The sequence below is a fragment of the Staurois parvus genome, unplaced genomic scaffold (assembly GCF_062004578.1).
Source record: "Staurois parvus isolate SC_StPar_1 unplaced genomic scaffold, SC_StPar_1.0 ptg000559l, whole genome shotgun sequence".
NCBI classification, from domain to species: Eukaryota; Metazoa; Chordata; class Amphibia; order Anura; family Ranidae; genus Staurois; species Staurois parvus.
Window position 1 is genome coordinate 80,001 of NW_028318355.1, and position 20,000 is coordinate 100,000.

Below are 20,000 nucleotides of genomic sequence, written 5' to 3' on the forward strand. Positions count from 1 at the left end.
AATCCAATTCCTCCAGGGGAATGATCCAACACTGCCTTCCTTACCAATCCAATTCCTCCAGGGGAATGATCCAACACTGCCTTCCTTTCTAATCCAATTCCTCCAGGGGAATGATCCAACACTGCCTTCCTTACCAATCCAATTCCTCCAGGGGAATGATCCAACACTGCCTTCCTTACCAATCCAATTCCTCCAGGGGAATGATCCAACACTGCCTTCACTTCCATTCCATTCTTTCAGGGGAATGATCCAACACTGCCTTCCTTACCAATCCAATTCCTCCAGGGGAATCATCCAACACTGCCTTCACTTCCATTCCATTCTTTCAGGGAAATTATCAAACACTGCCTTCCTTCACCATGCAATTCCTCCAGGGGAATGATCCAACACAGGCCATCCTTCCCCATCCAATTCCTCCAGGGGAATGATCCAACACAGGCCATCCTTCCCCATCCAATTCCTCCAGGGGAATGATCCAACACAGGCCATCCTTCCCCATCCAATTCCTCCAGGGGAATGATCCAACACAGGCCATTCTTCCCCATCCAATTCCTCTAGAGAATGGATCCAACACTGATAATTTCCCTGGAGGAATTGGATGGGGAGAAGGCAGTGTTGGATCCATTCTCTAGAGGAATTGGATGGGGAAGGATGGCCTGTGTTGGATCATTCCCCTGGAGGAATTGGATGGGGAAGGATGGCCTGTGTTGGATCATTCCCCTGGAGGAATTGGATGGGGAAGGATGGCCTGTGTTGGATCATTCCCCTGGAGGAATTGCATGGGGAAGGATGGCCTGTGTTGGATCCATTCTCTAGAGGAATTGCATGGGGAAGGAAGGCAGTGTTTGATAATTTCCCTGGAGGAATTGGATGGGGAGGAGGCAAACACTGCCTTCCTTCCCCATGCAATTCCTCTAGAGAATGGATCCAACACAGGCCATCCTTCCCCATCCACTTCCTCCAGGGGAATGATCCAACACTGCCTCCTCCCCATCCAATTCCTCCAGGGGAATGATCCAGCACAGGCCATCCTTCCTCATCTAATTCCTCTAGAGAATGGATCCAACACTGCCTCCTCCCCATCCAATTCCTCTAGAGAATGGATCCAACACAGGCCATGCTTCCCCATCCAATTCCTCCAGGGGAATGATCCAACACAGGCCATCCTTCCCCATCCACTTCCTCCAGGGGAATGATCCAACACAGGCCATCCTTGCCCATCCACTTCCTCTAGAGAATGGATCCAACACGGCCTCCTCCCCATCCAATTCCTCCAGGGAAATTATCAAACACTACCTTTCTTCCCCAAGCAATTCCTCCAGACGAATGATCCAATACTGGTTCCCCTTCCCCAACCAATTCCTCCAGAGAATGAATCCAGCATGGCCTCCTCCCTATCCAATTCTTCCAGAGGAATGATCCAACACTGGTTCTTCTAATCCAACCCACCCCCTATGCAGGGAGTGATCCACACTAACACCTCCTTAGTCAACACCTCTGTCCAGAGAAGGTTGCTCAGAAAAGGGGACACCAAAAATCTGGTATTCTAGAGATTTACTGATAATTTTATCCTGGATGAAATGTTCTTTTAAAGGAGATCCAAACCCAATCCCTAGTCTCATATCAGCTTTAACATGTTAAATAGAACTTTTGAAATGATGTTATCTGCAGCTTTTGTCAAGGAGAATCCCCAGTAATCCTGCCATGAAGGTCTTTGTTCAGGCACTTCCTGCTATTGGGTGACAACTGTCTCCCTATTGTACTCCTGCGTTGTCGTTCTGTCACAGGAGCCCACAATGGAGACTACAAGCACCACTGTACCTTCTCTCCTGAGAAATGCCATGTAGTCATCACTGAAGTGCATGTTTACAAGAACTAGCTGAAAGAGGCTGCAGGAGATCAGCAGCCATGAAATGATCACATACAAACTAGGATGCCAGTAAAGTATATGGAACAGTTTTACTGTGTATTTACCACTCCTGTGCATGAAAATCCTGGGCAGTCAAATTTGATTGATTAAAACAGATCTGCAAGGGATTTAGCAATGAAGAAGAGACAGATTTTGATTCCAAACCAGTCACACAATGAGGAAGTGGTCAGGATCAGTGCACCATGTGAGAAAAAATGTATTATGTTTGCTTTGTTTCCTTGGGTGGTAACAAGTTTCACTAACTACTCATCTCAGAAACACCAGGAAAATAAATATTTTACTGGAATTAAGCAACCCATCGTATTCCAGGAAGCATGCTCAATTGTTCACCTAGGAACACATGCTGTTCTGACCTTGTACATGAATAGAACATAGGAAAGAGATACATAGCTTTGGAAGGGGAAGGGGGGCTGTAAAATAAAATAACCATTTTTTAATAACTACACTGTATGAGAGATAGATAGATAGATAGATAGATAGATGTGGGAAGGATAGATAGATAAAAAAAAAAACAAAGGGAAAAAGAAAAAAAGGAAGAAAAGACAAGAAGGGAAAAAGACAAGAAGGGAAGGGAAAAAGACAAGAAGGGAAGGGAAAAAGACAAGAAGGGAAGGGAAAAAGACAAGAAGGGAAGGGAAAAAGACAAGAAGGGAGAGGAAAAAGACAAGAAGGGAGAAAGCAAAAGCGAAAAAAAAGCAAAAAAGAGAAAAAAAAGCAAAAGAGAAAAAAAAGAAAAAGAGAAAAAAAAGCAAAAAAGAGAAAAAAAAGCAAAAAAGAGAAAAAAAAAGCAAAAAAGAGAAAAAAAAGCAAAAGAGAAAAAAAAGCAAAAAAGAGAAAAAAAAAGCAAAAGCGAAAAAAAAGAAGAGAAAAAAAAGCAAAAAAGAAAAAGCGAAAAAAAAAGAAAAAGAGAAAAAAAAGCAAAAGCGAAAAAAAAAGAAAAAGAGAAAAAAAAGCAAAAGCGAAAAAAAAAGAAAAAGAGAAAAAAAAGCAAAAGCGAAAAAAAAAGAAAAAAAGAAAAGAGAAAAAAAAGCAAAAGCGAAAAAAAAGCAAAAGCGAAAAAAAAGCAAAAGCGAAAAAAAAGAAAAAGAGAAAAAAAAGAAAAAGAGAAAAAAAAGAAAAAGAGAAAAAAAAGAAAAGAGAGAAAAAAAAGAAAAAGAGAAAAAAAAGAAAAAGAGAAAAAAAAGAAAAAGAGAAAAAAAAGAAAAGAGAAAAAAAAGAAAAAGAAAAAAAAGAAAAAGAGAAAGAAAAGAAAAAGAGAAAGAAGGAAAAAGAGAAAGCAAAAGAAAAAAAAAAGAGAAAGAGAAAAAAAGAAAAAAAAGAAAAAGAGAAAGAAAAAAAAGAAAAAGAGAAAGAAAGAGAAAAAAAAAAAGAAAGGGCTAGACCTCCATCAGGGGGCAAACGTATCATGGATTATGGAAGCGAAGGGGCAGTTGTACTCAAACAATATAGAAGCTGCAGCAAAACCGAAAGAGCCCGCCTCATTTCCTGGCTGGAGTACACCCAGCATCATCTAAGCCCTCTCCTCCCAAGACTGACTGCCAATGGTCCGTCCATTTCATGAACTGAACTTAAATTCAAGTCACAGAGGTTCAGCATCAGATTTCCTGTCTTCATGAAGCTATGTACAGCACCCTGTTGGACCCTGCCATGATCTGCCTTCATTGCATAGAGACACAGAGACCCAGTGATGATGTCACTAGGTCCAAAATATGTCGAGTAATGAAAACAGGAAAATTTTATTTGTGAAGATGATTACCATGCTGGTGAGAGGTGACAAGGGAGCCAAGAAGGCAAAATATAAGCAGCTTTGTAATAGTTTAACGAGTGCAGACAATACCAATTGATTCAATGAGATTGTAACGTTCTGTAGTGAGCTGACACCACCATGCCATACCGCACTGAAATCCCAAGGATTCCCATTAGATCTGCCCAGTTCTCCTCTGAACTACAGAGCACCTCCCCTTTGCTATGAAACTGAAAAGAGGGGGAGGTGTTCTGTAGTCCTAACTTTTCCTGTCCTATGACAACACTGCTCCTCCATAGATATAATAGGGTGAGTGTTGTCACGCTAGGGCAGGAGGCGTGAAAAAAGCACTGAAAATAGCACTGAAAAAAGAAAACGAATGCAGTCGCCACATTCAGGGAATGGTAAGCTGAAACATATTCCATTGGTTGTTCTCAGGTTTAGATCGAGTTTCATTCTAAGCATGGTCCAGGTATTTCTGGCAGCAGACCGGATGTCCCAGATATGAGCATAATTACAACTACTTACATTTCAAAGACGTATCGCACTACGAGGAAGACGAACGCCAGGGGGATGGTGATGTAAAGGTCGGAAGCTTTGGCGTATACGCGACCATCCTGATCTTCGAGGTCAGCCCATGTCAGGTTCTGCGGCAGCCACAGCCGATGCCACCAGAAGTAGTCGTAGGCCGTTTGCAGCATCCTGCAGTAAAGTGAGACAATGGGTGTTACAGAGGTGTTAAACAGGAGATCATGGACTGAGCACTGACATCCTATAAACACACTCAGATTGCTAAGCATCAAAAGAAATCCAGGGGGCAGCAGAGAGCTGCCATCATGCAGCCTGTTCAGTTTGAGTTTTCCTCTTTCATTCAATCACTTCAGTAATAGGAAGCACAGAATTGTCTGAAGAAGCCAATAAAAGCTCAGAACAACTCATATCCTCCCCATCACCCACTGATGTAAAAAAGCGAGCAGCGCCTTTAAAATGGTAATCCAGACCTCAGCGAGATTTGGCTTTCGGCTGCCCGTGTCTCCGCAGGCTCGCCCGAGGTTTGCATATTAAAATCAGATTTGTGTAATTTCCTGTGAAGCTGTTCCATGGTGGAGTTCAATATTAGCCAGACTTTAGAAACGAGTTCAGCTCACAGACTGCTGGCATTGGGGTTTATTTCTGCAGATTACAAACAGTCCAACGCTGAGAGTCTGCACACGGTGAGAGCTAGCCACAGACATGAGACTGTAGCCATCCGATCCGGCAGATCACTGTGCATTCAAGGGAAGGCGCCATTAGCCGTGCCACGTAAATGTGAGCCGTTTATTCCAGAGCAGGGGTCTCCAAACTACGGCCCATGGGCCACTAGAAGATGTTATCCAGCCTAAGCTAGGGTCAGTGGAGTATTCTCAGACTAATTGGACGTACTGAGGATTCAGATCAGTTGGAGTCTGCTTCTGATGGGGACCCTGATGGTGACTCTGATGGGGACCCCGATGTAAGGGGAAACCTTGATGGGGTTCCTGATGTAAAGAGAGGACCCTGATGTAAGGGGGAGGCACCATGATGAGGACCCCGATGTAAGGGGGGGGAGGAACCAATGGGGACCCTGATGTAAGGGGAAACCTTGATGGGGTTCCTGATGTAAATGGAGGTCCCTGATGTAAGGGGGAGGCACCCTGATGGGGACTCGGATGTAAGGGAGGGGAACCTAATGTAGGGGGGGGGGACTGATGGGGACCCCAATGTAAGGGGGGACTGATGGGGACCCTGATGTAATGGGAAACCTTGAAGGTGTTCCTGATGTAAAGAGAGGACCCTGATGTAAGGGGGCGGCACCATGATGAGGACCCCGATGTAAGGGGGGGGGGGGAACCAATGGGGACCCTGATGTAAGGGGAAACCTTGATGGGGTTCCTGATGTAAACGGAGGCCCCTGATGTAAGGGAGGGGAACCTAATGTAAGGGGGGGAACCAATGGGGACCCTGATGTAAGGGGAAACCTTGATGGGGTTCCTGATGTAAACGGAGGCCCCTGATGTAAGGGGGAGGCACCCTGATGGGGACTCGGATGTAAGGGAGGGGAACCTAATGTAAGGGGGGGGGACTGATGGGGACCCTGATGTAAGGGGAAACTTTGATGGGGTTCCTGATGTAAACGGAGGACCCTGATGTAAGGGGGAGGCACCCTGATGGGGACCCTTATGTAAGGGAGGGGAACCTAATTTAAGGGGGGGGAGGAACTGATGGGGACCCCGATGTAAGGGGGGGGAGGAACTGATGGGGACCCCGATGTAAGGGGGGACTCTGATGGGGACCCCAATGTAAGTGGAAAGCTTGATGGAGTTCCTGATTTAAAGGGAGGACCCTGATGTAAGGGGGAGGGACCCTGATGTAAGGGAGGGGAACCTAATTTAAGGGGGGGGAGGAACTGATGGGGACCCCGATGTAAGGGGGGACTCTGATGGGGACCCCGATGTAAGGGGAAAGCTTGATGGGGTTCCTGATTTAAAGAAAGGACCCTGATGTAAGGGGGAGGCACCCTGATGAGGACCCTGATGTAAGGAGGAACTTGAGTCCCAACCCTGTCTACTTGTCTGGAACCTTTTCTACCGCAATTCACTTTCCCTGACAGACGGTGTACCTGTCCCTACACTACCCACCTTTCAAAAAGCGTGCCGGGCCCTGGAGCCAGGGTCTTAAGTAGACTCTGTTTGACCCAAGATGGCCACCAGAGTCACAGCAGGCCAAGGAACCATAGAGGAGTAGGTTTCTCTTAACTTTCTCTTCCTCAGCAATACTTCTACGGTTGAGCGCCACCCGCAGTACAGAAAACAGTCTACAAGTATACCCATTACCCCTTTTATGGTGGCCTATAGTCACTGTCATGTTGTGTAGACTTTGCCCCCAGCACACCACCATCCAGTGTGCATTTTCTCATTCAGCTTACAGCCATCATGGCCCAGCCTACAAAGACTGGTTGTTTTGGACAATTCCTCCCCTTTCACTTCCTATACTTTTTATAAAGCTAATCATTAGGTAGGTTCCCGGTGAGAAGTGTTTAAATATTTGTCACCTACTTCTAGTCACTGAAAAAATATTAACACAGGTAGGTGTAATCTCCCCAAGTAAAAGTGACACACCCAAATACTAACTTGATTTGTTCCAACAGTCATAACCAAAAAGCATTGAACAGATAAGAGACTGCCATTAAAAGGGCAGGTTATACAAATGTCAGCGTCCCGGGATTAGGAAAGATAGCTTTTATTCATTTACTGCTTCATCCAGATACATTTAAGGATTTTCATTATGAACTCTAGAATTTCTGGATTGACAAGTGGTTGTGTAACAAGCTGCACAATCAAAAATCAAGAATTAATGACAAGTATAAAAAGGACTCATGCACAAGGGTGCACCCCGAGGGCTGTACAACGTCATCAAGGGATATACAGGCGTACCTCGGTTTATGAATTTAATGCGTTCTGCGGGACTTTTCATATTGTGAAAAATTCATAAACCGAAACGCAGTTTCCCATAGGAATGCATTGAAAACCAATTCATCCGTTCCGGAGGTCAGAAAAAAGTTCAAAACTCTTTATAAAGTGCACTTTAAAGGCATAAATACTGTACAGGGACATGCTAAAAAAAAAAAAAAAAAAAATCGTAAAAGCATTAAAAACCAATTAATCAGTTCTGGGGGTCAGAAAAACACACACAAAAAAAAAAAGTCCTACTGTTCAAAACGCTTTATAAAGTGTAATTTAACCAGGCACTTTCACCCCCTTCCTTGTCCAGGCCAATTTTCAGCTTTCAGCACTGTCGCACTTTGAATGACAATTGAGTGGACATGCAACACTGTACCTTTGCACTCTAATTTTTAGAATTTTTTTGAGACAGAGCTTTCTTTTGGTGGTATTTAATCACCTCTGGGTTTTTTATTTTTTGATAAACAAACAAAAAACAACTGAAAATGTTGAATAAAAGTTTTTTTCGTAGTTTGTTATAAAATTTTGTAAAGGAGTACATTTTCTCCTTCACTGATGTGCGCTAATGAGGCTCCAGTGATGGGCACTGATAGGTGGCACTGAAGGGCACTGATAGGTGGCACTGGTAGGTGACAGTGATGTCTGTGCTCACCAGTGATGCCTGTCAATGCCCATCAGGGCACCGTAGGTGGCCATCCTGATTATTATCTGGTCAGTGTTTATTTTCATTTTACCTTTTACAATTCATGTTGTACCTTCAATAAACTCAGTGTATACGGTATCACGCTATGTAGTGTCCCTTATTGGGCTCTCTTCAATGAGAGTCCCCACTTGCAGAATCTGCTCTAAAAGGGGACCCCGGATGGTGACACGCCTGAGACACGTATATGAAATTTGAAGTACTTAACCCAAGTTGCGATTGGAAGGTGTATGACCCTGTCCCTATCTTTGCAATTGATGACCGCTATCCGATACTACAGGATAAATCTTACATGCGTCTGGTGAGTGTGCAATTTTTACCCCAGATTCACCGTGTGATACACTGAATTTTATCCCACGCACCTACTAGGATCTATTGGTTAAAAGGCATAGTAGTACTGTACAGGAACATGATTAAAAAAAAAATAAAAAAAAATTTGTAAATGCATTGAAAGCCAATTAATCTGCTCGTATTGCGAAAATAAATTTGTAAACCGAAGCATTATTTTCAATGGATTTTCATTCGTAAACCGAGGTACTCCTGTATTTCTGCACCAGGGAGTCACAAATAATGTACAGCCGTGGTCAGGGGCGGACTAACATCTCATGGGGCCCCCGGGCAATATTAGGGACAATTTAGACAGGAGCCAATTAACCTACCAGCATGCCTTTGAAGTGTGGGAGGAAACCGGAGTACCCAGAGGAAACCCACAAAGGCACAGGGAGAACATGCAAACTCCAGGCAGGTGGTGCCGTGGTTGGGATTTGAACCAATGTCCCGAGTACTGCTAGGCAGAAGTGCTAACCATTTAGCCACTGTGCTGCATAATTCTTGTTGAAATAGCCATTTGTAGTCTCCATCAGATGGCCAAGTGACAGGGTGACCACACATAAGCACAATTGGGAGAAAGGCAGGCAGCGTTGTCACCTTCAGTCTGAAGATTGCTGTCTGATGAGAAGGAAACAGCACAGGAGGCGATACAGGTACAGGGGTAAGTAAGAAGCTGGGAGTGGAGGTATTTGTGCATGTTAGTTCAGGAAGGTGGATTAGACAATTTTGCTTTTGTTTTACTTAATTGCCATACATCTCCCTGAGAAATCTCCTCCCTATGTCTTGTCTTTGTAACAGGGAGGGAAAGTGAGAAGGAATCTCTCCGGGGGGGGGGGGGGGAATTCTACAGTAGAATGGGAAAAGGCAAGGACCTCTATCCAAATTTTTTTTTTTTGCCATCTGCATCTTTCTGTCCTGATGACATCGCATTCCCTCATTTTTGTCTTTTTTTTTTTTACTAGTGTTATTGGTATAGAAAGTGAAAGGAAATCTTTTCAAGGACATTACAGACAACAGCGCTGTTTTATATCCACTATATCCATAACCAAGTACCAAGTTTTGTCTGGAGTTGGGCTTTCACTGGGCCATAGACAGCTCAGGTCACTCTCAGGGTCAACCCTTTAATAACCTCTATGGCGGTATGATTATTTCAGATTTTTGGTGCTGAAAGCGGTACCATTTTTTTTGCATGGAAATATGTATTTTTGTTTATTGTAGGCCTGTAATTTTTAGGAATAACTCACTGAAATCTGTCCGAACAAGAGTCTAGTAAACATCCCGGATATGATAAAATTTGAAACACAAAATCATAAATTATAATTTAATAAATAATCCTAATAAATAATAATAAATTTAATTCAATAATCAAACCAAAAACACTGAAATTTGAAATATAGCGCCAAGTTCGCACATCACTGAGCAAAGTCGCAGAATCGTTTTCAGGGTCTGAAAATTTCCCCCACGAATCATCATCACTCAATTCTGCAAGTGGTTCTAATTTACTATCGCTGTTCTCTAGCCGGTCTAAAACCGCTTTTGACATAAAGGGACGCTTTTTGGACGCCGTGGACGTTTCTCAGTTTCCAGGCAGAAAGAACAGTCAAAATGCAGGCAGGGGACAGGACAAAGCACTCGGGACAAAATGTATGTGAATTGTATGTGAAACAGCAATGTTTTACTATGTAATAATAATTTTTTTAAAAAATTACATTATTTTAAAATTTCAAATTTGCCGCCGGTTCCGGCGCCCGTATGTCCCGACGTCACAGGGACCGGAACACGGAAGCCGGATGCCGACATCGGCCGGAGGAGATGGCCGGGGACGCTGCAGGGGACACATCGCAGGAGCGAAGGACAAGGTAAGCGCTGCAGGGAATCCCTGAGCAACGCCGCATGGTAAGCCCGAGTGTAGCTCGGGGTTACCGCTTGTGATACTGAAACTTTACCCCAAGCTACACTCGGGAATACCGCCAGGGAGGGTAAAAAAAAAAAATTAAATGCTCACCACAACCAATCACTTGGTACCCAAAACAGCGTTGAACAGGTATAATATACAGTGCATCCAGAAAGTATTCACAGCGCTTAACTTTTGCCACATTTTGTTATGTTACGGCCTTTTTCCAAAATGGATTAAATTAATTTTTTTTCTCAACATTCTACAAACAATGTCCCATTCTAACAACGTGAATGAAGTTCGTTTTGAAATCTTTGCAATTTATTAAAAATAAAAAACAAAAACAAAAAAAACCCCCATGTACATAAGTATTCACAGCCTTTTCTCAATACTTTGTTGAAGCCCCTTTAGCACCAATTACAGCCTCATGTCGTTTTGAGTATGATGCTACAAGCTTGGCACACCTATTTTTGGGCAAATTTCTCCCATTCTTCTTTGCTGTACCTGTCAAGCTCCATCAGGTTGGATGGGGCGTGTCGGTGCACAGCCATTTTCAGATCTCTCCAGAGATGTTCAATTGGGTTCAAGTCTGGGCTGTGGCTGGGCCACTCCAGGACATTCAAAGAGTTTGCCCGTAGCCACTCCTTTGTTATGTGGGCTGTGCTTAGGGTCGTTGTCCTGTTGAAAGATGAACCATAGTCCCAATCCAAGCTCCAGAGCACTCTGGAACAGGTTTTCATCACGGATGTCTCTGTACATTGCTGCATTCATTTGAGCCTGAATAGTCTCCCAGTTCCTGCTGATGAAAAACATCCCCACAGCATGATGCTGCCACCACCATGCTTCACCGTAGGGATGGTATTGGCCAGGTGGTGAGCAGTGCCTAATTGCCTCCACACATGACGCTTGGCTTTCAGGCCAAAGAGTTAAATCTTTGTTTCAGCAGACCAGAGAGTTTTGTTTCTCATGGTCTGAGAGTCCCTCAGGTGCCTTTTGGCAAACTCCAGGCAGGCTGCCATTTGCCTTTTACTGAGGAGTGGCTTCCGTCTGGCCACTCTACCATACAGGCCTGATTGGTGGAGTGCTGAAGAGATGGTTGTTCTTCTGGAAGGTTCTCCTCTCTCCACAGAGAAATGCTGGAGCTCTTTCAGAGTGACCATCAGATGCTTGGTTACCTCCCTGGCTAAGGTCCTTTTCCCTCGATCGCTCACTTTGGCCGGGCAGCACGCTCTAGGAAGATTCCTGGTGGATCCAAACTTCTTCCATTTACAGATGGAGGCCACTGTGCTCATTGGGACCTTCAATGCTGCAGAAATTTTTCTGTACCCTTCCCCAGATCTGTGCCTTGATACAATCCTGTCTTGGAGGTCTACGGACAATTCTTTGGACTTCATGACTTGGTTTGTGCTCCGACATGCACTGTTAACTGTGGGAGCTTATATAGACTGGTTTATGCCTTTCCTAATCATGTCCAATCAACTGAATTTCCCACAGGTGAACTCCAATCAAGTTGTGGAAACATCTCAAGGATGATCAGTGGAAACAGGATGCACCAGAGCTCAATGTTGAGTGTCATGGCAAAGGCTGTGAATACTTAAGTACATATGATCAGTAGATCACGTCAAGGTCTACAGATTTCTTTGGAGATGTTGGTTATGTTATTGTAAGATATAGGTGGGTTCTGATCAGTAGATCATGTTGAGGGCTAAGGAACTCTTTGGAGATGAAGGGTGTGTAATGTCCAGGTGGATGCTGATCTCTAGTTCATGTCAACGTCTTAAGACCTCTTTGGAGATGCAGGTTATGTTACTGTAAGGTCCAGGTGGGTGCTGATCAGTACATTAGGTCAAGGTCTAGGGAACTCATGTGTCGATGTAAAGGAATGTGTAGTCATGAGTGTAATAGTCCAAAGCCCATACCCAAAAAGAATGAATGAGTAGACTAGAAGAATCCCGTTTCCTTAATCATGTAGGATACTCTATTGCAGATCGAACTGTAACCCAACATGTTTAGGGGTTCTTAAGCTCAAGGACAACACTGCTTACTGTATATAATTAATAATGTATCGTAGTCTGCACTGTGTTGGAGCAAAAAAATCAATTTTGAAAAGTGATCCATGTTAAAAAAAAAAAAAAAAAAAATTGTCCCAATATGTATAAATGAGATCATATCTTCATTCAGATTCCAGAAATGAGTCAGGTTAACTTTTGATCTTCAATAATAGGATCTTACATAAATGGAGTGACTAGTACTTCATCAAATCACTTAATTCACTTTGGCTTCATACCCATAATTAGAGTGGCGTTCTCTTGATTCCACATTTATTATTCTTTTGACTTTCTCAGCTGTGGAACTCTGAATAGGAGCACCAGGGTTTAAGGTGCACACCAGGAAGATCTTTGAAGGAAGATCTTGACTGCAAGCAATTGATTCCTTGTATGATTTTCACACAACTAGGTCACTACAGTTCCGCTTTAAAGGTCATGATGCTTGAAAACACTAACAAAAGTAACGTGTGGTATCTACAAGCAGATGAGTCAATCTGTGATGGTTTGTGGATTGTATAAGTGCGAGGTGGATCAGCAACTCGTCCAGCCAGACTGGTAATGCATTTGTTTCTTTTTCGCTCTGTACATTTCCAGAGAAAGTCAACCAGGCTAAGTAAACACAGCTGTAAAATTATCTCCAAGGACTGAAAGTGATCACAAAAAAAAAAAAAAAAGGTAAAAAACTAAACAAGAAAATAAGAGCTTGCTACAGCCTGATACAACCCCCATAGGGTCAAATTACCCATAGACTTCTCAAGCAGAGGCAACCAATCAGCATCTTTGCCTTTCCCAAAACCCACTGTTGGTCATAGCGGCCATGTGGAAATGACAGCGAGGAAGCACCCAGTAAGACCTGGAACGCACATGAACTTAAATGGCATCCCCTCTCCAAAAAAACCAATAAGTATTTCAAATGGAACTAAACTCTTCTATCTTTTACATCCAAGGAAGCTGCCATCTTGGCCCCTGTTTAACCTAGAGTTGGCAAGGTGCTGAGCATGTGTTCAATTATGACGCCACCCATTTGTTGGCTGGACAGTTCAGTTGAGAGCAGAAGAAGCTGAACGGCTTGAATTGTAATGGTTTGGTAAAACAAGCAGAAAAAAAGGGCTGCACCACCCTAAATCCTGAATGTGCTCCTCAGGTCCTCCAACGTTCTGGGTGCTGGCTTTTAAAAGCTCATCTTGCTCAGCATATGTAGTAATATCAAGAAATAAAGCCGCACTCCAAGGTCACACCATGAAGTTGGCTTTACCCTAAGCCACGCCCCTTGATGCGTTTCACCCCCGATTGAGCTTATGCATAGAGATCTATCTTGGATGTGATGTTTGCAGTCCCAGTAGACTGAGCTGTCTCCCTGTAGTATTCCACTTCTCTTCTCCCCCAGAAGCAACATCAAAAAAGGTTATGCAATTAAGTGAGGGGGGAGGTGGAGGAGCTGGGCCTACACAGACAGAAACTAGACACTCCCAGAAGAGAAAAGGGCTATGATGGACAATGAGGGAGGGGGTTGTGCTAGAGAGTTGACTCTTTCTGGAATATTCCAATTTTGCATATGCAAGTGTATAAATGTCTCTTTTCCATACCCCCCTTACCATTGACTCTAACCACACATACACTATATTACCAAAAGTATTGGGCTGCCGGCCTTTCCAGGCACATGAACTGTAATGGCCCTCCAGTCTTAGTCCGTAGGGTTCAATATTGAGTTGGCCCCGCCCTTTCCAGCTAGAACAGCTTCAACTCTTCTGGGAAGGCCGTCCACAAGGTTTAGGAGGGTGTCTATGGGAAGGTTGGACCATTCTTCCAGAAGCACATTTGTGAGGTCAGGCACTGATGTTGGTGGAGGAGGCCTGGCTTGCAGATTCCGCTCTAATTCATACCAAAGGTGTTCTATGGGGTTGAGGTCAGGACTCTGTGCAGGCCAGTCAAGTTCTTCCACCCCAAATTCGCTCATCCATGGTCTTTATGGACCTTGCTTTGTGCACTGGTGCGCAGTCGCGTTGGAACAGGAAGGGGCCATCCCCAAACTCTTCACACAAAGTTTGGAGCATGAAATTGTCCTAAATGTCTTGGTATGCTGACGCAATTAGAGTTCCCTTCACTGGAACTAGGGGGCCAAGCCCAACCCATGAAAAACAACCCCACACCATAATCCCCCCTCCACCAAACTTTACACTTGGCACAATGCAGTCAGGCAAGTACCATTCTCCTGACCACCGCCAAACCCAGACACATCCATCAGATTGCCAGACAGAGAAGTGTGATTCACCAGTCCAGAGAACACGCCTCCACTGCTCTAGAGTCCAGTGGTAGCGTGCTTTACACCACGGCATCTGACGCTTTGCATTGCACTTGGTGATGTAAGGCTTGGATGCAGCTGCTCTGCCATGGAAACCCATTCCATGAAACGCTCTACGCACTGTTGTTGTGCTCATCTGAAGGCCACACCAGGTTTGGAGGTCTTTAGCTATTGACTCTGCAGACAGTTGGCGACTTCTGCACACTGTGCGTTTGACCCTGCTCTGCCATTTTACATGGCCTACTACTTCGTGGCTGTTGTTCCCAGGTGCTTCCACTTTGTTATAACCCCACTAACAGTTGACTGTGAAATATTTTTTAGCAAGGAAATGTCACGGATGGACTATCACAGGACCACGCTTGAATTCACTGAGCTCCTGAGAGCGACCCATTCTTTCACCAATGTTTGTAGAAGCAGTCTGCATGCCTAGGGGCTTGACTGTATACACCTGTGGCCATGGAGGTGATTGGAACACCTGAATCCAATGATTTGGAGGGCTGGCCCAATACTTTTGACAATATAGTGTATTAACGTATGAGCACTGAACACAATATGATCACGCTTCATGTATGGCAGATATACCTTCACACTTCCTTAGATACATCACACTAAGTTGCTCTACACCCAACACAAAAGTGTCAGAGTACGGCTACCGACCTTCTGCCCGTCACTCGCCAGAACAATCGCTCTAGTCCTATCACATGACCAGCTCTCATGACCTTGCTGTGTTATCTCATACATCTCCCCCAGCGACTACAAAACAAAATATTCTGCAGGTGGATGTGTGACATGACGGTTGCCATGCAGCGAACGTTTGTAAAGCCTTTCCATCAATTCCCTCACTGACAATGTTGACTTATGCTTCATGTCGTTTGGACATGAAGGACAAACAAATGCTATCAGACTTTTTCTTTTTTTTTTTTTTTTAACCTAAAAAAGTGTTAGTTCATCTTTACAGAAAAAAAAAAGTGAACACCTTACACCCTCTCCCCCTGTCCCCCGGTGTACTTACATCTGGGCATGCCAAGCGGTCAGTGCCCCTGCAGCCTGTCCACCGGTCCATGAATTTTAAATCCTCGCTCTTCTTCCTCTTTGTGCAGCACTTCTGTAAGGGATCAAAGCAACGCTCTGTGCCAGTGCTGACCAATCAGAATCTCTCTGGTCCATCCTGGAAGCGCTGCACAGAGAAGAGGGAGAACAAAGGGGGCTTTCAAATGCCTGTACAGGCTGCGGAGGCACTGACTGCTTGGCATGCCCAGTGGGGACTCGGGAAGGGTCCGGGTGTATGGCATTCGTGCATCTTTATAGATTTCTCTAAAGATGAAGATTTAAAGGGCCCATGTCACAGCACAGTCCCAATTCAAGACAGGCCAGTCGTGTGCGCTAATAAATTACATACAGTATTTATTTGTTAGCACTGTGTGATGCAAACTACAGCGCTGCAGCCAATAGAATTCAATGCAATATCACTTTATGACTTTTCAATAAACTGTACAAAAAAAAAAAAAAAAGTAAAGAAACTGCAGTGTGCTAGGACAGGGACATTGGAACCAATGTCATCCAACTGCACACCAATGGCTGCGTTCCAGTCTAAATGAGCCCCTAAAGCCAATTTCCAGTCTTAATTAAATCTGTACTCCAGACAAACAGCTGAATACATAGAATAAATACATATAGAGAGTGGCTTTACCTGCCAAAAGGATTTGTATTGATTTCCATTCAATCTTGAGATCTACACTGCTCTGCTACCTCACAGCTCAGTCCTGTCTTCCTTTGGCAGGAAAGACCTTTTTAATGCTGCTGGTCAGTAAAGCTGGTCATAGATGGATCAAATATCCTATGAGAAGCCTCCGAGGAGGAAAAGTCTCCGAGGAGAGGAGAGCAGCCTTAGGAGAAGTCTCCGAGGAGAGGAGAGCAGCCTTAGGAGAAGTCTCCGAGGAGAGGAGAGCAGCCTTAGGAGAAGTCTCCGAGGAGAGGAGAGCAGCCTTAGGAGAAGTCTCCGAGGAGAGGAGAGCAGCCTTAGGAGAAGTCTCCGAGGAGAGGAGAGCAGCCTTAGGAGAAGTCTCCGAGGAGAGGAGAGCAGCCTTAGGAGAAGTCTCCGAGGAGAGGAGAGCAGCCTTAGGAGAAGTCTCCGAGGAGAGGAGAGCAGCCTTAGGAGAAGTCTCCGAGGAGAGGAGAGCAGCCTTAGGAGAAGTCTCCGAGGAGAGGAGAGCAGCCTTAGGAGAAGTCTCCGAGGAGAGGAGAGCAGCCTTAGGAGAAGTCTCCGAGGAGAGGAGAGCAGCCTTAGGAGAAGTCTCCGAGGAGAGGAGAGCAGCCTTAGGAGAAGTCTCCGAGGAGAGGAGAGCAGCCTTAGGAGAAGTCTCCGAGGAGAGGAGAGCAGCCTTAGGAGAAGTCTCCGAGGAGAGGAGAGCAGCCTTAGGAGAAGTCTCCGAGGAGAGGAGAGCAGCCTTAGGAGAAGTCTCCGAGGAGAGGAGAGCAGCCTTAGGAGAAGTCTCCGAGGAGAGGAGAGCAGCCTTAGGAGAAGTCTCCGAGGAGAGGAGAGCAGCCTTAGGAGAAGTCTCCGAGGAGAGGAGAGCAGCCTTAGGAGAAGTCTCCGAGGAGAGGAGAGCAGCCTTAGGAGAAGTCTCCGAGGAGAGGAGAGCAGCCTTAGGAGAAGTCTCCGAGGAGAGGAGAGCAGCCTTAGGAGAAGTCTCCGAGGAGAGGAGAGCAGCCTTAGGAGAAGTCTCCGAGGAGAGGAGAGCAGCCTTAGGAGAAGTCTCCGAGGAGAGGAGAGCAGCCTTAGGAGAAGTCTCCGAGGAGAGGAGAGCAGCCTTAGGAGAAGTCTCCGAGGAGAGGAGAGCAGCCTTAGGAGAAGTCTCCGAGGAGAGGAGAGCAGCCTTAGGAGAAGTCTCCGAGGAGAGGAGAGCAGCCTTAGGAGAAGTCTCCGAGGAGAGGAGAGCAGCCTTAGGAGAAGTCCCCGAGGAGAGGAGAGCAGCCTTAGGAGAAGTCTCCGAGGAGGAGAGCAGCCTTAGGAGAAGTCTCCGAGGAGGAGAGCAGCCTTAGGAGAAGTCTCCGAGGAGGAGAGCAGCCTTAGGAGAAGTCTTGGGGTGAGAAAAGTCTTAGAAAATTAAAATATCGTTTGAAATATCTTGCTTGCTTTAACATTTGATTTTGGAATGAATGGACTCTACCAAAAGAAAATTCCCCATCCTGCTCCTTCAAATTTTCTTGTCAAAAAGGAATATCGATTTGACCACATGAATGAATAGAAAAACGAGCAAGCTTTCTTAGAGCATTCTTTTCCTTATGCTGGCTATACATGGATCAATATGTGGCCGGTTCGATCCATTTATGGGCACCTTGGTTGTACAGAAGTCAGTCTGACTTCTCCTCAGCCACCCTATTGGAAAGTTTCCGCTCGATCAGCACCACAGGCTATAGTCTGCAGCTCCGATCAGCGTATACTGATGGTAGGGATGTCTCCACACCATCAGAATTCAATGACACAGAGGGGAAGATTCCCCCATCCACACCGAATTGAGTGTTTTTTTTCTGTATAACCCGCTAGTTGATTGATAAAAAAAAAAAAAAAAAAAATCATAACAAAACAAACACGGACTCATCTATGACCAGCTTCAGAATTTTCGTTTAAAATTTGACCAATCTAAGGCCAGCTTAACACTTACAGGCCTCGTCCTTTTCCCAGCCTGTGATTGGACTAAGATCACCCTGCTGTCACTCTGATCTCTCCTCCTACCAGCGAGTCCTTTTTACACTGCAACCCAAAGACTAGCTTCTTGTGCTGCTTCTCCATCCCACATTGCCAGGATTAAAAAATAAAAATGCATTAAGGGCTCATTCGCATGTGTGGTTATTCCGCTGCCCCTATGAAAAAAGTGATCCATGGTGGATTGCATTTCAGAGTGCCTGACAGGTTTATTGAGGAGGTGATAGGTTGCCTTCTCACTACCCGCTAAGCTTCAAAATTCTGCAATACCATGCCGCCCCAGTATGCATTGCATGTGGTTGCAGGGTGGTTGTGGTATGGCCTCATTCACTTGAACTGGCCACTCTCGTGGACAGTACATTCTGCTCAATCCAACCTGCCATGGCAGCAAAGCATCATGGCCGGTGCAAGGGCGGACTAACCGTTTGGAAACTCGGGCACTACCCGAGGGCCCGGGGTCAGTAGGGGGCCCCATGAGATGCCCCTGGTACCTTTTTCATAGGCTTTTTTGAGTTTGGGCAAGGACACAGGGGCCCCATGATCCCCTATTGCCCAGGGGCCCCATGAGTTCTCAATTCGCCCCTGGGCCGGTGTACGGCCCTGAGCAGCTGCATTGCTTTGTTTAGGCAGGGTGCGTAAAAGCGAAATTCAACCGCTTGCCCCAGCTGCCCATGTGAACAAGCTCTAATGCAGGCCATACATGGTTCGAATTCCGAACGATTTTTCGTCCGAAAATCAGAAACGTCTTTCGCTCGGTAATCCGATGGTGCCATCACAAATTTCGAAACCAAGTCATAAAGTTCACCCCATATAACAGGCGAAACTTCTGTTCCTTCCAGGTCACGGCACATGCGCATTCTTTTTGGAAAAACGATTGTATGATTTGAACATCATTGAGTTGAAAATTGGTCGTTTTTCACAAATTTTCCAACATGCCCGATCACTGAAAAGGGGAGGAAGCACGAAAATCGGCCAGTGCCATTGACCCACTAACAGAGCGAAAATCGGCCGATTATTCTTAGGTCCAATTTTTGGATGAAAAACAAAAAAAACGGTCGATTTTCGACCCATGTATGGCCGGCCTAAGTCTAGGTTCATACCTGTGCAGGTTGCATTTGACTCATTTGTGTTTTCAGTTGTGTTTTTGCACCTGTGTTTTTGATGCTTTTATTTTTTTTTTTTCATTTTTATTTTTCTTGTTGCTAGGCAGATTTAAAACGCATCAAAAACACAGCAAAAAAACGCAGCAAAAACACAATACATGCTTTTCTGCAGCATTTCCATTGAAGTCTATAGAACCAATTTTTTGCATTCAAAAAAGTCCCTGGCCCTTTCCGAAAAACGCACCATGTGAAAAACGCGGAGATGTGAACACGTCCCATAGGAAATCATGTTAAATGGACTATACTGCGTTTCTGGAAAACGCGGCAGAAAACGCTTAGGTGTGAACCTGGGGTAAGGGTGTAATAATGAATACAGAGCCGGGTAGCTGTCCACAAGTCATACGTTCGACCACCAAGAAATCTGCCACGATTTTTACGAATAATGTCTGTAGACTGATTTTGCCGTGTCAAAGGTCTTAGATTTCCCTGAATTACAGAGTAATCCCGGCCACTGTACTGGAGATTAGAAAACCGCATTATTGTTCTGCCTTCATTATTAATGTTTAACAGACACAAACAGTAAAACATTCGGGAACACAAAGTACACAACCAGGGGCGGACTGACCATTCGAGCACTCGGGCACTGCCTGAGGGCCCGGGGTCAGTAGGGGGCCTGATGAGATGCCCCTGGTACCTTTCATTGGCTTATTCATAGGCTTTTTTGGGTGTGGGCGAGGACACAGGGGCCCCATGATCCCCTATTG

The 20,000-nt window shown here is 45.0% G+C and overlaps 1 protein-coding gene across 1 annotated transcript in view; it reads right to left on the reverse strand.

Moving 5' to 3' along the window:
* Positions 1 to 20,000, reverse strand: part of CERS2 (ceramide synthase 2) — a 102,901-nt gene that overhangs the window by 40,841 nt on the left and 42,060 nt on the right. Inside the window, exon 2 of the mRNA XM_089691264.1 lies at positions 4,203 to 4,376. Within this exon, the coding sequence (XP_089547390.1) occupies positions 4,203 to 4,375 (173 nt within the window). The 5' untranslated portion in view covers position 4,376. The remainder of the gene's footprint in view (positions 1 to 4,202; positions 4,377 to 20,000) is intronic.